The sequence below is a fragment of the Balaenoptera acutorostrata genome, chromosome 6, assembly GCF_949987535.1.
Source record: "Balaenoptera acutorostrata chromosome 6, mBalAcu1.1, whole genome shotgun sequence".
Lineage (NCBI taxonomy): Eukaryota > Metazoa > Chordata > Mammalia > Artiodactyla > Balaenopteridae > Balaenoptera > Balaenoptera acutorostrata.
Genome location: NC_080069.1, coordinates 73147793 through 73163234, shown reverse-complemented (window position 1 = coordinate 73163234; position 15442 = coordinate 73147793). Strand labels below are relative to the sequence as shown.

General features: G+C 49.8%; 2 protein-coding genes across 5 annotated transcripts; both read left to right on the top strand.

Moving 5' to 3' along the window:
• Positions 1-4504: 4504 nt before the first annotated feature.
• On the top strand, positions 4505-8682 carry LOC130708496 (uncharacterized). Its single transcript, XM_057549150.1, has 3 exons — positions 4505-4639; positions 5096-5236; positions 7981-8682. The coding sequence occupies exon 3, from the start codon at positions 7993-7995 to the stop codon at positions 8680-8682; it is 690 nt and encodes a 229-aa protein (XP_057405133.1). The 5' UTR covers positions 4505-4639; positions 5096-5236; positions 7981-7992.
• Positions 8248-15115, top strand: DMRT2 (doublesex and mab-3 related transcription factor 2). 4 transcript variants are annotated; one of them, XM_057549248.1, is made up of 5 exons: positions 8248-8664; positions 9407-9981; positions 11566-11668; positions 13285-13365; positions 13758-13894. In XM_057549248.1, exons 2-4 carry the CDS (start codon positions 9451-9453, stop codon positions 13338-13340), a joined length of 690 nt encoding a protein of 229 aa, XP_057405231.1. In that variant the 5' UTR covers positions 8248-8664; positions 9407-9450; the 3' UTR covers positions 13341-13365; positions 13758-13894. The 4 variants fall into 4 exon arrangements, with proteins under 4 accessions (XP_057405231.1, XP_057405229.1, XP_007182287.2 ...); XM_057549246.1 differs by lacking the exon at positions 13285-13365 and having other exon boundaries at positions 8250-8664; positions 13758-15114; XM_007182225.3 differs by lacking the exons at positions 8248-8664; positions 9407-9981; positions 13285-13365 and adding an exon at positions 10003-10774 and having other exon boundaries at positions 13758-15115.
• The last annotated feature ends 327 nt before the right edge of the window (positions 15116-15442 follow it).

Below are 15442 nucleotides of genomic sequence, written 5' to 3'. Positions count from 1 at the left end.
GCAGCTTCATGTCTGAGAAGGGTATTGCTTGAACAATCATTAATAAAACAGCACAGTATTCCCCTCTGTGGCCTTTCACAGCCATCATTTTATTTGATCTTATCAACTTGCTACACAGGGCATGATGTTCCTGATTTGGCAAACTAAGACAAGGGGGACCTTATTAATACCTTATGTTCAAAATGCTTTATAATTTCCAAAGAATTTTAGTTTAGTTTTGTTTTTTTTTCATTTTGAACTTAGGAAACCACTGGTATTGGCAAGGAAAAGTATTTATTATCCTCATCTTACAAATGAGCAACTGAAACATAGAGAGGTTACGTGACTTGTCCAAAATTTCTCAGGAGCCTCAGAAATGATTTGGGGTCTTCTATGCTTTCAGAGCCCAGGCTGGTTTACACAGCTTCCTGTAATCTTTGCATTGTGCGGATTTGTCTTGGGTCATTTCCTAACTTGGGGGTTTGGGGGATTGGTTTCCTGCAGAAGCAGCTGGGACTTAGGTCTAGGTAACTACTGGTGGGAAGCATGCAGGAATGGGAGGCTTCAAATTCAGATCTGGGTTCTGTGGTCCTAGCCCTGTACCCTGGACAGCACAGCCTCTTGGAACCTGCATCTTTAACTGTAAAATGAAAAGCTATGAAGAGTTGGTAACACCAAGTTGGAAGGGTCTGGCATGGAATCTGACAAACGAATCTGACAAACGGTGGGCCGTCAATAATTGTGATTCCTTCTTCTCCTTTCCGTCCCGGGAAAAGTAATCCAAGAATCAGCGCAAGAAAGCCCCCTCTCCAAGTAGACGCTTAAAAGACTAGAAGGAGTAGGGTTCAGAACCCCCCAGACAAGCAAATGACCCCTACAGTCTCTCCCTCCTTCGCCGATGACCCTTCAGACTTACAATCGATCACTGTTCGCCACTGACCGCCGACCCCACCTAGAAAAGAGGGCGGGAGGGCGCGAGGATTTCACACGGCTGTTGCGCGGTGCTGCTCGGGTTCCGAGGCCGCGGGACCCCGGCGGCTCTGGGTCTCCGCCGTGTCTATCGAGTGCTGGTTGGCGCGCCCCCGCGCGGCTTCTTGCCGCAGGGAGGATGCACCCACCACCGGTTTCGGGGAAGCTGGATCCTTGGGCAGTGGCCCCGCCCAGGGGGTTCCTGGCATTTGGCAATGCAATCCGCTGGGGACCACTAGACATTGTGGGAGGATCAAAGCATTCTTGCGGGGTCCGACGCACCCGGGGTTGCAGTTTTGTTAGCCTGGCCTCACCTCGCCAATAAATCTTCTGCAAAAGAAGGGGTAGGGGTGGAGGGCTGGGGGCGGGGGGCGGGGGCTTGGTGGCCAGGAGGTGAGGACAGGAGTTTCTTGCACCTGCACTCCCACCCCATTAAATCAGTTTGAAGCAAGTGACATCTCCCCTTTGCCTGCCCCCTTCGAACTCCTCATCTTTCTCCCTTAGAACACCCTCCTGCTGGCTGGGGTCAGCGTTTTCAAAGAGAATATTTCCTCTTGGCTCTTAAAGTTTATGTAACACTTTGTTATAAGGGGTGCGCCCTCAAGCTGGGCTTTCGTCTTTCCCTGTCCCCTCTCTCTCCTTCCCACACACCTCCATGGAGAAACCTTCACACAAGCCTTTTTCATTTTCTCACTACACCCAAAAGTATTTTTAAAAATATGGGAAAGACCTTTAGACGTAATTTAGTTCAAGTCTACCATTTTGCAGAGTAGCCAATTGAAGCCTAAAGGAGTGACGGTGAGTAAATTGGCCCAAGGTCAAGGGTTACTTTAGTTGGCAAAACAAGGGCTAGAACAGGATCCCTGGAGAGTCTTCTACTTTTCTTCACTAATTATTTCATAGAGGGAGAGAATCTCAAAACTCAGGCAGGTCAAGTACTATGTATATAGAAGTGTCTGTGTTTTGGCCGATTGGCTTCGAGACCTGTGATCACACTTCAGTCGCTTGGATATATGGATGGTCGCTTGCTATCCATATGAAAGGAAAGAGAGCCAAGTAGGTTTGATCCTCTCTTCGTAGCCACTCCCTCCCTACCCCCAATCCATCATGACGGACATCATGGAGCATCTGTGCTGTGCATATCACACTGCTGGAATCTTCTAGTAGGTTAGGGTAAAGCTTGACCATAGGGATGCTTCTGGTAGAAATTGGGAGGAATTCCTCCAGCTAGCAAGGACACATTTCAGGGAGACTTCTGGGCTAACAGCAAAGGAAATATTTGGCCCTCTCCAGAGCCCAAACTCAGACCCCAGAGGGAGCATATCACACAGGACAGGGCTAGGGAGGCCTGTTTAAGTGGCCTGGTAACATTTTTGCTTAAAATCCAGCCATACGGACTTAATCTAGAAGTCACAAGATCATGGAACCTTGATGACATGTGAGAACCCTCTTTGTCACTTGAATGAATCTGCACTGGGTCTGGGCTCTGGGGAACTGCATCTTTTGTGAAACTACTCCATGTCCCCATCTTTCACTAGATGACATTTTTGGGTTTCATTATCACATTTTAAACTAGGATTTTGATTAGATAGGATCAATAACAGAAGTATGGAGGAGCAGAAATATCACCAAGATGTCAAAATCGACACTGAAGTTTGTTTCTAATTCTTTTTCCTCCCTCCTCTTCTCCTTGTCCTTCTTGGACTTTCTTCATGCCCTTGAACTTATTATCTGAGCCATGATAACCATCAAATGGTAGTTAGCATTTGTTATTGATGTTAATGTTTAAGAAAGAACTTGGAAACCACTGAAATTTACTGCTCACTTTCGTCAAGGAACCTGAGGCCCAGGAAGGTGAAGAGATTTGCCCAATGGCTCCTGCCATGGATGAGTTAGATTTTCACCATAGTGCCTGCACCACAAACACCTTGCTTTCCTCCTCCTCTCTACTCGGTAGTTGGATTGTTGGGAAAATATGGAAAGGCATTTGAGTGTGGTTAAAATCTGCCCCCTAGAAATGTTAAGGCCCCATATGGGATGGGAGTAGGGGTGGACAGTTCTCAGGGTTAAGGGTTCACTGTCAGGTGATCATGAGGCCCCCTAGGGGCTGCAGAGAGGCCCCAAGCAGGAGCTCTGTGTGCCTCCTGATGTGGCAACAAGCAAGGACACCGCCCCTGCGATGGAACCCAGGCCCCAGCTACAACCCTGAGTCTCTACCTCCCCTGACGGCCATTTGGACCCGGTACTGAGAAGTCAAGGAGGTCTGCAGTTGCTTCATCTCCTAGCTGCTACTTGACCCCCAAGTGAATTGAGCCACATTTCCCAGCACGGAGGATGGAAGCTGCCTGGGGGTTGGGGCGGGTTGGCTGGCAGATGCTTGAATGTTCTAGGATTGCTTCACACACCCGGCATCTGACTCCGCATCCCGCCGCAAAGGGCACATTTTTGTTTGAATGGTGTGAAGACATTGAGGTGGAGGGGGCAGTTACTGTGGCCTCTTTGGTCCCACACAGTCACTATGGAGCTATGCGTCTCCCCGGCAAGTGCCGTGAACTTCTGTAAACTCAATTTTCCTGTCCATTTGTAAAACGAGGAGGCGTGGACTAAGCGCGTCCCTTTCTGTCATAAATACCGGTGATTTAAACCTTGCTTCCACGGAGTAGGGATGAGAGCCCAGATCGCATTGTCCTTTTTTATTCAGCTTTTTTTTTTTCTTTCTTTTTTTGGACACACCGAGCAGGGAAAGGGAGAGTTCTAAAGCCTCTCGGAGAACGGTTATCTTCTGCAAGCTGCCTCATCCCCCCACGCGCCCCCCGGGCCCCCCCCCCCCCTCATTGCTTGTGACAGGTCGTATATTTGATTACGCAAAGCAGATTGGGAAATCGTATCTCCGCAATCGCATCTGGGATTATTTATTTAGCCCGGTCCACAGCCGGTCAGAGTTGTGAGACGATACAACATGAAGAGTAACTTTACGCGAGAGGCGGTGGATTCGAGGTTGTCTTCTGAAAAGAAACCAGAGCCATAGCCAGCCCCAGCAAAGCACTCCTGCCATGCCCAGGTGTTTCCAAAAACTATTCACCACCCCGGGCGCTCGCGGCAGGTTGATGTAGGGAGGCCACTCAGCCTGGCGGTGCGGCGCAGGCCTCCCAGGGCCTCGGAGGCTGGGAAGTCGGGCGAGGTCCGAGGAAATCGGCCTCGAATTTCCCGGCCTCGGGCTCTCCGCAGGCCAGTTCCTTGAGTTACAGTGATACAACCAATACAAAAAAAAAAAAAAAAAAAAACAACTCCCAAGTACTGAGTGTTCAGTATGGGCGGGTCACCGTGCCAAGGGGTCTCCACACATCACCTCCTGTAGGGTTAACTCCATTTTGCAGTTGTGGAGTGAGGTGCCGAGGGAGTTTAGGATACTCCTCGCTCTCCCCCAGCCAAGGAGCAGCAGATCTGGCATCTTAACCCCCGTGAGCCTGCTCCGAAACCCAGACGCTCAGCCTCCAAGCCGGATTGCCTGCCCGGAGCCTGGGCCCAGAAACCCCGCTGCATTCCCGCGGCCCGGCCCTCAATGAACGGGTGGGAGGTGGCCGGACCAGGTCGGGAAGCTACACGCCCTGGAGTCAGACCCGAGCCGGCGTGGCCACGCAGAGGAAGGCGGCGGCCGGACCCGCTGGGATTCGTAGCAAGGAATTGATGGGTGAGCGGGGGCCAATTTGAAACACGCTTCCCTCTTTTTTTTTTTTTTTTTTTTTGAGAATAGAAAAGAACCGCCCCACACACATTTAAAGAGGAGAGAGGGAGAGAGAGAGGATGACTCCCCGTCCGCCTTTTCCTGCTTTTTTCGTTCAGGTTCCCTTGCTTGACTCGGTGGGGGAGGGGGGCGCTCAGGACCGCGAGTGTCCGAGCTGCATGAGAAAGGGAAGGGGTGCGGGGTGAGAGAGAATTGGGGGAAAGGGAGAGGGAGAAGAGGGGGGTCCCTCAGCGACGGCCAGCTCTGAGAGACGCAACCCCCGAAGCCGCCCCCACCAGCGGGGACAGGCAGAGTCAGTGGCGGCCCCCTGCTTTGTAATTTACAAGCGGGAAGCCCCAATTGCACTTCGTAATTTGGTGTCGGTTTACAAGCCCAAAGGACTTCTGTTTCCTCACCTAACAGGTCCTCAGTCACGGCCTGACTCCTTTTAACAGAGGGACCTGGAGGAAGGAGCTGGATTCCTTGCGCCCTTGCCTTTCAGTCAAGCTTGGGAGGCATGCCGTGGCCCGGCCCTCCTGGGGCTGCGTGGGCTACCACAGCGGGGTAAGCAAACATTTACTGAGCTCTTACGATGTGAAGACTATCCTCATTATTACCGTCTTCACAACCACGACAGGCCAAAGAAGGGCATTCCTCCCATTTTGCAGATGAGGCAAGTGAGGCCCAGGGAGTTAATCAACCAAATCAGGTAGTGGGTGGAACAACCAACAACCAGCCTGGAGCCCAGGCTCTCAGACTCCTATTGCCTCTGAATATTTAGTTTACTAATCAGTTTGTGCACTCATAATCCCCCCCGCCCCAGATTATCCAGATAATTTCTTATTTAATATTAGAGTTCCTCAGGCTTCCCGAGACTCGTCCCAATAGAAAAACCTCTCTTTCCCCACCCTACTCCCACACCATTTCACCGCTCAGCAATTGGTGGGATTGTGATTTTCTGGAGAGTTCAGGGCCAGGGAATGGAGTGTAATTCAACTGGATCACGATTACAGCTGCATGCCCGCAAGTACCGCAGTCGGGGTGCAAGGAGTATAGGACGAGATGCGGGGCATCTGGAGATGGGCAGGGAAGCCTGGAGGAAGCAGTGAGGCTGTAGTGTAGATTTCTGATGGGGGGGACGAGTGTGCAGTGGAGGGATTGGTCCTGGGCCCACCCACCTGGAGCCAGGGAGCCCCACCCCTCCAGTAAGTTCCTGGGCACTGCTTTCCCTAAGTCCAGACAGACGCTGCGCAGGGGAAGGCACAACTGGCTCTGACTTCTGAGGGCCTTGTTCTCGCCATAGGCTTCCAGGAGCCGCCCTTCCCCCAACTCCTATCCCCTGTCCTGTCTTCAGCCCGCACAGTTTACTGTACGCAAATCCCACTTGTTTTCTCCTTATGTGGCAGCTTTTACCACTCTAACTAGTTCAAGGGCTGGCCGTCTTGTTTATTTTATGTTTAGGAAACAGCCGCTTTCCCTTCCCTTTCCCTCCTGGTTCCCCTTCCCCTCAATCTAGCTACCCCAAATTTGCTCACCTACTTTTTTGTGCCCTTCCCCCTTCCATCTCCCCTAGGGTAACCACTAGTTTAGCAAACCTACTTTCTTGATTTTGTTTCTTAATATTCAAAATAACTAGTGAAGGGCTAACGATTTCCTGTCCTCCGCCCCTCCGTGCCCCTCCCCCCGCCGTAAAAACAATAAATAAAATAAAAACCCAGCCTGCCAACTGCTTGCACACGCAGCGGCAGTGGAGGGGGTTTGTAGTTTTCTTGCGCGTCGCGGGGTAGAAGCATTGAGATGCCTGTTTGCAAAGGTAAAAAAGCTACAGGGGGAGACGCAAAATGGGAGGTCATGACGCCAGGTACCAAAATCAGAAAAAGGTGCAGGGGAATAAAATAAAAAACACGAACCCATTGTGAGTTTTTCTGGCGTGGAGCGAAGGGCTCTTCAAAGTTTGAGACTTCAGAGCAGAGGCCGACCTAGGACCTGGGTGCTCACCATTCCATTGCCCTCCCATTTCGTGACCCAGGGCTCCTCTTTCAATTTCAGTTTCATCGTTGGAAAACGAGGGTAAATAATACACTTCTGCTGCTCTCAAGAATTCAAATGCTCTAACATAGGTGAACAAATGCACATTGATGAATATAAGAAACTACGCAAAAGGTAAAACTCACTGGTGTTATTAGGTGGTGCCAAACGGGAGGCACGAACAAGTCTGCTTGACTCTTTGTCCTGTGTTTGAGGGCGCACAGCTCCCAAGCCACCCTCCCAGACACCCAGAGCCACTGAGCATCCGACAGGAGTATACAGAACTGTTTCTCCACTTCCTTCGCTGGGCATCGAAAGCGGCTCTGGGGAGAAGAACCCGCACAAAGGGAAATCCCAGTGCGTGGTAACTAGGGAAGAACTTTCCACATCGCCAAAGGATTTGGAATACCTGTGCGTCCGGCACATCGCGTTAGTTTCACAGTAGTAATTCCTAAGCTTCCTCGTTCCCGCCGCTCCGAGCCTGGTTAATTTCTAACTTTCAGTAATTTCCTTCGTTTAACAAATATATAGGGGGCCTACTATGTGCTCAGTGCATTGGCACTCAATTTTCTAATCTGTCTCCTAAACCGATCTTAAGAGGCACTGATTATTTAAAGGTGTAAGTAGAAAAGCGTCTAAGTAACTTTAAATTTAGTTCAAGAAATAAAATGCAGCGTTGAATTAGAAGACTAATTCCCTCTTTCAGGATATTGGAAACGTAACTGTTATTAAACATTTATGTAAGAGATTAATGAAGAAGCCCCTTTTCCCCCTTATAAATACATTCATGAATACCAAAAAGTCCTCTTTAAAAAAGAGCTTCGTTTTAAAAAATGCTTAGAGTGAATATATTGTACTTAAATCTCTTAATGGCATGTATTTCCGTTCTCCCCCAAATCAACTCATAGTAATTCATATAGAAAAATATAAGTGACGTAGGTGACTTGGTGACCTGCCTGTCTCACGGGCGTGGTGAAAGTTAACGAGGAACCACTTTGCACCTTGAGGATGAGTGGCGATAGCCACAAAAGTATCTACAGTTCATAAGTCCTCTAAGCCGGTGCTGTGGTGCAAGGTAACCACTGATTTATTCTCGCAGGAGAAAGTAGGATGCCGCCGTGCACTTCTCTTATTTCCGCATCTAGCTTTGGGTTAATGATTGAGTCCCAGATACACCGGTGATGCTGATGACGTAGCTTTTCCGATCTCTGCCTTGTCGTCTGTTACTTTCTCTTGAGGACAACGCGATTCGTAAGAGTGTATCTCTGCTATTTTTTTAGCCCGCGAGATAAATGGCGACTTCGCTCCAGCCGGCGCCGTCACACTTCGGTTTTAAACTCGGGACAGACTTCCCGGCTGCACCGAAGGCCGGGCGGGAGGATTCTGGCAGAGCGCGGCGGGAGTGGCCCGGCGGACGCGAGGAGGCGGGGAGCGCCGGGCCAAAGAGCCTCAGCCAATCAGCGTACAAACCGCCTGACAACCGGCCAATCAGCGGGCGCAAAGCTCGGGGGCCCGAGCGGATAATACTAGGAAAGGGAGCGAAGGCTGGCGACTGCTGTGAGGGGCGCTGCGTCGCACGCTACTGGGTACGCCCGCCCGCCCCGGGAGCTTGCTACCTGAACCTGGTCAAGGCGGCCCAACCTTCCCGCCCAGCTAGGGACAGAGAAAGCCAAAAGCAGCCTCAGCGAGGTGAAGCGCCCGGGGCTGCTGAGGACAGATCAGAACTTTGCAGAGTCCGGGATGTGCGGGGCGAAGTCGCTGAGGATTTGACTCACCTTCTCCATGCCCCTTCTCCTCCACTCCTCATCCACTGGGCTCCGGGCCTCCAGCTGTCAACCCCCGATTTCGTGACAGGGTGTGGCAACCCCGATTTCTGTTTGCAAGCACAGCCAGCAGCCCAAGAGCAAGGTCCCAAGGCTGGATATCTTTTGCCTCGGCTGCTTAGCCGGGGCCTCAGAGTCTTGGTGAGTGCTGTGATGTAGCTGGGGCGTCAGGGAGGGCGAAGGGCGTGAATCACCTTTCCTATTTTACTTGTATGTCTTGCCTTAAAGTGCAAACCGTGACCGATGTACAAAAGAGCCCACGCGGCTTAGCTCTGCGGGGCTGAAACACTGTCCATGCTGGACGGGGGCGTTTGCAGCTCCGTGCCCAATGTCCCTATGGCAGCAGAAGAATTTTGGTTTTTAGTTGATTAAAACTGCGGTGTGCTGGGGTGGGGGGATTGGGGGAGGATGAGAGAACCTCTCCAAGCCCAAGAGGGGCTCCTTGTAGTGGTGCAGGAGGACGAGAGGCGTGTGGGAGTTGTAGGGTGGTACCTCACAGGGTCCGAAGGGCCCTTGTGGTCAGAAGGAAAACAGTTCTTCCATTGACATTTTTATGTTCAGCATGGCCATACTAGTTGGGTATGGGTAAGCCTGATAAATGGCCAAGGCCGGCCTAGTTGGACACAATACTTATGTGTGTGGTCAGTGCGTTTACCGAGGGCCTTGTCCCCAAAGCGTGTGTAAAGCCAGAGAGGGCTGTGGTTAAAGGTCAGGCCTAAAGATAAAAGAAATGCACGTGTGGTCTGGATGTGAAAAACATGTAGAGAAGTGGGCTCCTCGAGGGGTCGGAGGCGGGCGGACCAGGAGCTCTGGGCCCAAGGCCCGGGAACGGTGCCTGACGACGGCGGTCGGTGGGTCTCTGGTTCTTTTCCTGTCTCTCCAGAGCGCAGGGGACTCAGCGTAGGCCCGGGCGAAGCGTGGTGCGCCATGGCGGTCCGGCAGCCGGTTCCCGCAGTGGACTGGGAGATCGACGTGGAGAGCCTGGGGCTGGAGGAGGACGGCTGCGAGGCGCCACCGCCCACGCCGCCCGGGCCCAGCCCGCCGCCGGCCGACAGGGACGGCGAGGATGACGACGATGCGGAGGACGAGGACGACGACGACGCGGAAGACGAGGGCGATGGCGAGGAGGCGGGCGCGTCCCCGGGGGTGCCGGGCCGGCCGGAGCAGCAGGATACCCTGGCGCCGAGGCCGCCTCCGGCGCCGCAGGCCTCGCCGGCGCCGGCCGGGCCCCCGGAGCGCGACGCGAACGCGGGCGGCGGCGGCGGCGCGGAGCCGCGCAAGCTCAGTCGCACGCCCAAGTGCGCGCGCTGCCGCAACCACGGTGTGGTGTCCTGCCTCAAGGGCCACAAGCGCTTCTGCCGCTGGCGTGACTGCCAGTGCGCCAACTGTCTGCTGGTGGTAGAGCGGCAGCGCGTCATGGCCGCCCAGGTGGCGCTCCGGAGGCAGCAGGCCACCGAGGTGCGTACCCGCCGGCCCGGCTCGCCCCCGCCGGGCTGTCTGGGGACGCCGTGGGGGTCGGGAGTCTGAGGGGCGCGCTCCGCACACACCCGGGCCCGGGGACTCGAGGCTCCTGGCACTTCCTCAGAAGGATGGTGAAGACACCTCTGCCAACGCTGGCCTGCAGGGTCGGGAGGGAGGAAGCCGTGGCCATCATTGGGGAACTTGGCAGAGAAGATTTTGTATTAAGAAGCAGGCAGAGAGGCCTTGAAAGTGGTTAGTCCCGTTCGGTAATTATGGGAAAGGTATTTTATTTCGATTTTTTATATTTTAACGTTTACTCTCGTGGTGCTGGGGGGAAGAGGACAGAGGTTGATGCAGTGCACTACGTCCATCGCCGTATTACCCGTGCTGATCGCGAAAAAGAACCACGCAGCACGTTAGTGCTCACGGCGCTTCCGCAGTCACGGTCCATTTAGGAGAGAGAACGTGTCCTGCCCATTTTACAGATGAGACCAAAAGTGACGTGGGAATTCAGAAGAAACTTCTGGCCTCGAGAACTACCTAAGAACCAGTTGACGGTTCTCTGTCGCCTCCCACCGCGGGTCTCCGGCTGTGAGGAGAGCCTGAATCTTCTTTAAGGGAGAGGCTCTTCTTGAACCTGGGACTGAATGTTTCCTTGTGTCCCTGCACAAGCGCGCTCACAGGAGGGAGGCTGCGCGGGCCTGCTCGCACTCTGGGCTCGGGAGGAGTTTTGATTTTACTTTTTGTCGAGAAGGTGCTGGGGAGTGGATCACCGTGCCCGCCACAGGCAGTGAGTGACCCTCATGGGAAGCCTCCCAAGGGCCCCAGAGAGCGCAGCGCGCTGGACGCCCGAGGTGCCCCGACCCTGGGCTGGGGCGCGGCCCCCTCCCGTGTCCCCGCGTGTGTTGCACTGAGGGCTCTGCGTTCCCTCGCGCTCCCTGCGACCTGCTGGGCGGGACGCGGGTGTAGAAGGGCCCAGAATTCCACCGACCAGGCGGTGACAGAGGGTGCGCCCGTCTCCTGCGGACTCTGAAGGTTTTGTTCGCCTTCAGGCGTCCCAGTCCCCCAGTGAAAAAATCGGGATTTTTGGCCGGACGCGAAAACTTCTGAGTTTTCTCCGTCAACCCCCTGTACCCGGTCCCATCCGCCCTACTGCGGGGGAAACCGGCCCCACATCTCTGGCCAACGTCAGGTCCTTGGCGTTTTCGGCACTAGTCTGGGCTCCGAGGATGCCGCGGCCCGCCGCAGCTCTCTCAGGGCCAGGCTCCTAGCATCTCATCCACTGTGGATTTCACTTCCTCCCAGGCTGGCCCCCACTTCTCGCTGCAGGCTGAGTCTGGGCCGACTCTAGCAACGCGGCCCCAGGGAAAGCCGGGGCCCTGCTCACCAGTTGGAGGCTTCGGACAGAGATTTTAGCTCATTGTCCTGGAATTAAGGGGTGCTGATATTAATTCCTTTAGAATTATTTTCACATGGGATGGGAAAATAAATACATTTAGAATGAGGAGAGTTGCTGATGCCTCTTCCTTGTCTCCCACGTTTTTTTCAGGGCATTATTGATTTTGTTTCTTGTGTTTACAGGACAAGAAGGGGCTTTCCGGGAAACAGAATAATTTCGAGCGCAAAGCCATGTATCAGAGGCAAGTCAGGGCACCCAGTTTGCTGGCCAAAAGCATTTTAGAAGGTAAAGAAAGCAACGCAAAATTATTCTTTAGCCTTTTAAACCATGTTTTGAGTGATTCTCATTATTCAGGCACATGGCATTTCCATTTACATGTGAAGGAGCATTCTGAGGGGGAAATGCTGTTTTATTGGAAACTTTTGGAAGGAAATCAGGATGTGAGAAAATGAATCTCACATACCTCCTGAGGTTTTTGTCACTGATAATTTTTTCTGCTTAGTAGTTAATGGGTTAACATGGAGTGCATATGAAATTTGCCCTAGTGTGAGGGAGGTACAGATACCCTGCCAAATGATCCCAGAGCAGATGTCCTGAAAGGAAATAAATTAAAAAAAAAAATCTTTAGTTGTATTTGGAGCTAAATAGAGTGAGTCAAGTGAAGAGTTTAACAGCTACCCACACCAATAAAGGCCTAGTCTGGGCGATCCAGCCTTTAATCCCACTCTTTTTAATTGTATTCTTTTCCTGTCTGGATTATCTACTTAAATTGCAGTTATTCCACACTTCACTTTACCATTTTGACAGTCGAGATCATAGAATCTGGAAAAGGTTTTGAATACACAAGAGAAATGGAGGTTGAATTTGAATAGAGTGAAGTCTTCATGTGTTCACTTTCTCTAAAGCCTGGGAATACGTTAATTTTTCTTAAAATATTACTGATTTTTTAAAAGCATCTCTGTTTGGGTATGGAATTTATTTATTGACATAATGAATAATATATTGACTATCTTTCACCGTTTAAAGAAAAGGGAAGTTTATATTTGCTCTAATCACTGCCATTTTATGAGTCAGGTTGAAAAGCAGATTTTTTTTTGTTTGTTTTGAAGTAGACATTTGTATTCTGTTTTTTCTTATGTGGCTTCTGAATTGAGTTATTTCTGGACAGGTTTTAAAGTTTGTTCGTGTGTTACCCTGTGCTGTATACTTCTGACCTTAAAATGGCTTCTCATGCATTCAAAATGAGTTTGGTTACAAACTGGGTAAACAGATTTATAACCATAGGGACCACACTGGTAAATTGAAATTGTGCCAAAGCAACTTGAGAAGTGAGAGGACTAAGTGGAATAGAACATTCAAGTAAATAACTTCCTGGCAAAAACTTACCATAGAAGTGTACACATTCATTTTCAAATTTTATTTTATTTGCAAATGAGTATGATGGGTTTGTCACTATGTAAACACAAACATCACAGTGGATCCTTCAAACAAATTTGGTAGTGGTGAGTGCTTGGGATGATGAAATAATCAAAGTATTTTATGCTGCCAGGAATTCTATTTATGTTATACTAATCTTTGTTTTTGACTTTGTCCCTATTTATAAAATGTATAATGACTTAATCTAGGTTCTAGTGATTGCTTGTTCAACCATTTTGGTATCTGATTGGTACTGGTGAAAAATGTTTTAGACCAGTTATTGTCAGTATAGCAGGGGATCCCCCCCCACTTTGTTTGTTTGTACTGATCGTCAGAGGCAGGCGTAGGGGCCTGGTTAAATTGTTCACTGCAGAGTCTGTTTAACTAGTTAACAGCTCTTTTCAATTTTCTGTGCTTTTCTGTTTCCTTAAGTCTTTCCTCTTTTTCTCTTCACTAATCTGCTTTAACTTTCTCTTTTTTCCTAGTTCTCCTTGGATTATTCTACAACTGTAACAATGTGTACATAATGATCCAACTTTAGAAAATAAAAGTGACATCAGCTCTAGGTATAGCTATCTTTTTTTAATAATTGAAAAAGATGACATGGATAGTAATAAAGCATTGATTGAAGTGACATGAGCAGCCTTGTCTCTTAATGTATAGGAGGAGCCTGGGGAGAATATTAAAATTTCAGCCAGTAAAGTATGCCTGTCAAAGTAAACAAACCTATCACAACAAAAACAACAACAATAAAAAGTTACAGTATGGATATCCTTCCCTGCGAAGGGATCTATTTTAAATTGAACCCATACTTTTGCTTTCTGTATAAAAATACTAGTGATGTGGAACTGTAAATAACTGTTCTGCTGATTTGCAGTGTTTCTGTTGCCTTCTGGATTCCCAGATTTTTCCTCATCAGATGTTAATGTCTTTCATGTGCAATGCTTGCTTATTTTAGGCTACCGCCCCATTCCATCAGAGACTTATGTGGGAGGGAGTTTACCTCTACCTCCCCCAGTAAGTGACCGGATGAGGAAAAGGCGGGCCTTTGCTGATAAAGAGTTGGAGAACATTATGCTGGAGAGAGAATATAAAGAGAGGGAGATGTTGGAAGCTTCCCAAGCTGCTGCCTTATTCCTGCCCAATCGCATGGTACATGGTTCTGAGTACAACTCCTACAAAAGTGCCTACAGTCCCACGCCAGTGGAACCGCCAAGCAAAGACTTCTGCAATTTTTTGCCCACCTGCCTTGATCTCACCATGCAGTACTCAGGGTCTGGGAATATGGAACTAATTTCTTCCAATGTCAGCGTGGCCACGACTTACAGGCAGTATCCCCTGTCCTCGAGATTTTTAGTTTGGCCCAAGTGTGGCCCCATTAGTGACACCCTCCTTTACCAGCAATGCCTGCTGAATGCGACCACGTCAGTTCAGGCCCTGAAGCCTGGGGCCAGCTGGGACTTGAAGGGAGTACGACTCCACGATGGACTTGGAGCAGATCATGATATGATGCCACTGAAACTGGAAGGCTCTCTGGTGCTGCCTCACACTCCTGAGGGCCAGATCTCAAGAAGTGACCTTCAGGGTCACCAGGCCGTCCCCGAGAGGTCTGCGTTCTCCCCACCCCGACGGAATTTTTTGCCCGTTGTTGACACGGACTCCCTGGCAGCTCAAGGGCACGTCTTAACCAAGATCAGCAAAGAAAGCACCAGGCACCCTCTGCCACTTAAACATAATCCATTCCACTCATTATTCCAGCAAACTCTTAATGACAAATCAGGTCCCGAGTTGAAAACATCATCTGTCAAAGAGGCCTTTGAAGAGGCCCCTAAGAAACCCAGAGAGTGTTTAGTCAAGGAGAACCAGAAGTACACATTTACAATAGATAGATGTGCAAAAGACCTTTTCGTAGCCAAACAAGTTGGAACAAGACTCTCAGTGAATGAACCGCTGTCATTTTCTGTTGAGTCTATTCTTAAGAGGCCTTCGTCTGCCATCACTCATGTCTCTCAGTGAAAGGCTGCTTAAATGGGAAGCTGGATTTTCTGCAGTCTCAGAGGATTCTTACCAGTCACTAATTTTTTTTTAAAGAAAAAAGTTGAGATGCTTGTATAAAGAAATTTCTAATGTAAATGATGATGATTTTAAAAAATTCTATATATTCTTATGCATGTACTTTCCCTTACCACATAAATATATTTAAACTTAAAGATGGATATTGCTGATGTGCAAATTGTGAAGTTTCAGGCTTTACATAGCATTTCAAAAAACAATAAAATTGACACTGTCTTCTAAAAGACCCAGAATTTGCTGAAGTAAATAGTTTCTCTGTCTAGGTGAAAAAGCTAGTGTCCATGAAATGTGTTCTTTATTTTTCTACGATTCTGTGTATTTTCAGGTGCTCTTAATGGTTGCTGGGGGGCCATAGGAGAACCCTTATAATGCCTTAGTTGTGCATTTTGGAGGGCATGTAAATGTAGGTATTCAAGACTGAGGCAAAAATAGCTGTAAGGAGAACATAGGGAAGATTTTTATGTTTATAGACTCTTCATTTCATGTGGTTGGACAAAGTTGAATTGAAGAGCAATCAAGTTTAATATCTCATTTATACGACGACAGGGGTTCTTGGAATGGGTCCCAGTT

Coding starts and splice junctions, on each gene's coding strand:
- LOC130708496 (XM_057549150.1), top strand. CDS start 7,993: ATGGCGACTTCGCTCCAGCCGGCGCCGTCACACTTCGGTTTTAAACTC.
- DMRT2 (XM_057549246.1), top strand. CDS start 9,451: ATGGCGGTCCGGCAGCCGGTTCCCGCAGTGGACTGGGAGATCGACGTG. Junction 9,982..11,565: donor GGAGGCAGCAGGCCACCGAG/GTGCGTACCCGC, acceptor TTGTGTTTACAG/GACAAGAAGGGGCTTTCCGG. Junction 11,669..13,757: donor GGCCAAAAGCATTTTAGAAG/GTAAAGAAAGCA, acceptor TGCTTATTTTAG/GCTACCGCCCCATTCCATCA.